The sequence below is a fragment of the Plasmodium fragile genome (genome assembly GCF_000956335.1).
Source record: "Plasmodium fragile strain nilgiri unplaced genomic scaffold supercont1.42, whole genome shotgun sequence".
Classification (NCBI taxonomy): domain Eukaryota; phylum Apicomplexa; class Aconoidasida; order Haemosporida; family Plasmodiidae; genus Plasmodium; species Plasmodium fragile.
Window position 1 is genome coordinate 215,630 of NW_012192622.1, and position 1,817 is coordinate 217,446.

The 1,817-nt window shown below is 40.1% G+C and overlaps 1 protein-coding gene across 1 annotated transcript in view; it reads right to left on the reverse strand.

Annotated features, from left to right (window-relative positions):
• AK88_03615 (uncharacterized protein) overlaps window positions 1-1,501 on the reverse strand; it is a gene marked incomplete at both ends in the record, with an annotated part of 2,792 nt that extends 1,291 nt beyond the window's left edge. The window contains one exon of the mRNA XM_012481226.1: window positions 51-1,501. Coding sequence (XP_012336649.1) covers window positions 51-1,501 — 1,451 coding nt within the window. The remainder of the gene's footprint in view (window positions 1-50) is intronic.
• Between the last annotated feature and the right edge of the window lie 316 nt (window positions 1,502-1,817).

Below are 1,817 nucleotides of genomic sequence, written 5' to 3' on the forward strand. Positions count from 1 at the left end.
TTTTTTTTTTTTTTTTTTTTTTTTTCATTTCTTTTTGGTGCTTCTTGGACAACGGCTCCAATTGGCTCAGCAAATTGTCCTGCATCATTATCCATTCCAGCATATTGGATTTTTTTTTCTTCTTCTTCTTTTTTTTATCGTTGGGATTATCATTCTGTTCTCCCTTTCGCTTCAGGGCCTTCTTCTTCCCCCTGCCCGAGTCGCCATTCACGTCGCTGCCCGTATCACTTCCCACGCCGTTGTCCATATCACTTCCCACGTCGCTCCCCTTATCGCTTCCCAAATCACTTCCCACGTCACTTCCCATGTCACTGTCCGTATCACTTCCCACGTCGCTGTCCAGGTCCGCCCCCGTGTCTCCGTCGTCGCCCTCGTCGATGAGCTCCCTCAGGCGGTTGAACTTGTTCGACGCACGGTCCCTCTTGGAGCTCTTTTTGGAGTTAACCACATCATCCAACTGCTCCTCTCCACCAGTTTCGCCATCTCCAGGGGTGGTCACTTCGGAATCTCCTTTACTTAGACAAATTTGTTCTTCGTCCCTGGACGGGGCAGAAGCGGAGTCAGAGCCATTTTGCTCCCCGGCGGCCTCAAAGTTTTCCACAAAAATGGGCGTCTCTTGCGATCCACCCTTTTTGCCCTTCTTGTTGCCCTTCTTTTTGCCGTCCCCCGCACCTTCAGTGCTTCCTGCAACAAGGGAATTGTAAAAACCCCTAAGAGCTTTAGTAGCATAAGTATTTTTGCACTTTGCAAGGTACCTGCGAATTCTCTCCTCCAGCATACTTTTCCCTACATTTAACTTCAACATGACTGAAAAAATTTTATTTTTAATTACATCTACTATGTGTTTTTTTTCTGTCTTGCAAATAATTTTAAAGAAAAAGTCCATCAGTAGGACAAAATTCTTTATGTGTACCTTTTCATTTTGATCCTTGGCTTTTAAATAAAATTGGTTTCCAAAAAATTCTTTAAAAAATGTATCAATGTGATTGTAAAAAACGTCATTTGTATCGTCAAACATTCTGACCATTATTTTATTATACCTCCTGATGTAATAACTGCGCCATGAGTGCCGATGTAGGAAGAGGAGAAACTCTGCTTGGAATACTTTGAATAAAAATAAAAACTTGTTCATGCGGTACAGGTCCAGACAGTCATATTTATTAGACATAACTTTTAAAAAACTTTGTAAAAATAAAAACACGCTTTCTTTTTCTTCACTTTCATCCGCCTCATCTATGTTTCTTAAAATTTTGCTTATTTTGCAAGCAGCTACTTTTTGCTCTTCTAATGAGTAACATAACCAATAATAATAAAACAGCCCTTTGCAAATGTAAGACAAATTATGTCCATCCAGGGGTACTTTTTTTTCTTTTATATATTCAATCAGGACTTGTATTCCCGTGTCCCTTTTTTCTTTATTCACGTGGCACAGGTCAACAAATAATAGCTCGATTTCTGACTTTTCCGTCTTTTTCTTCCCTTTTTTTTTTTTTTCTTCCATTTTTTTTTTTTTTTTTTTTTGTAAGGGGCAAAAATCAACGTTAAATTGTCTTCGTTATAAGACTTTTCTTCCAATCCACACTTTTTACCTTACACTTGCTTGTATTTGCACTAAGGGGGCCACGTTCTGGGGAAGGCAGACCGTGTAAGGATTCTAACCCTGTGGACACTCCTTCAACTTAAGTGTAAAGACGGGGGGGGCATATGCCCTTAAAATAATAAGTTTGTTGCAAAATGTCCACAAGTGGGTTATTAAAACATACGCGTATGCAAAAATATTATTAGCAAGCGCAAAAAAGGGGGACAAGGGGGACCTC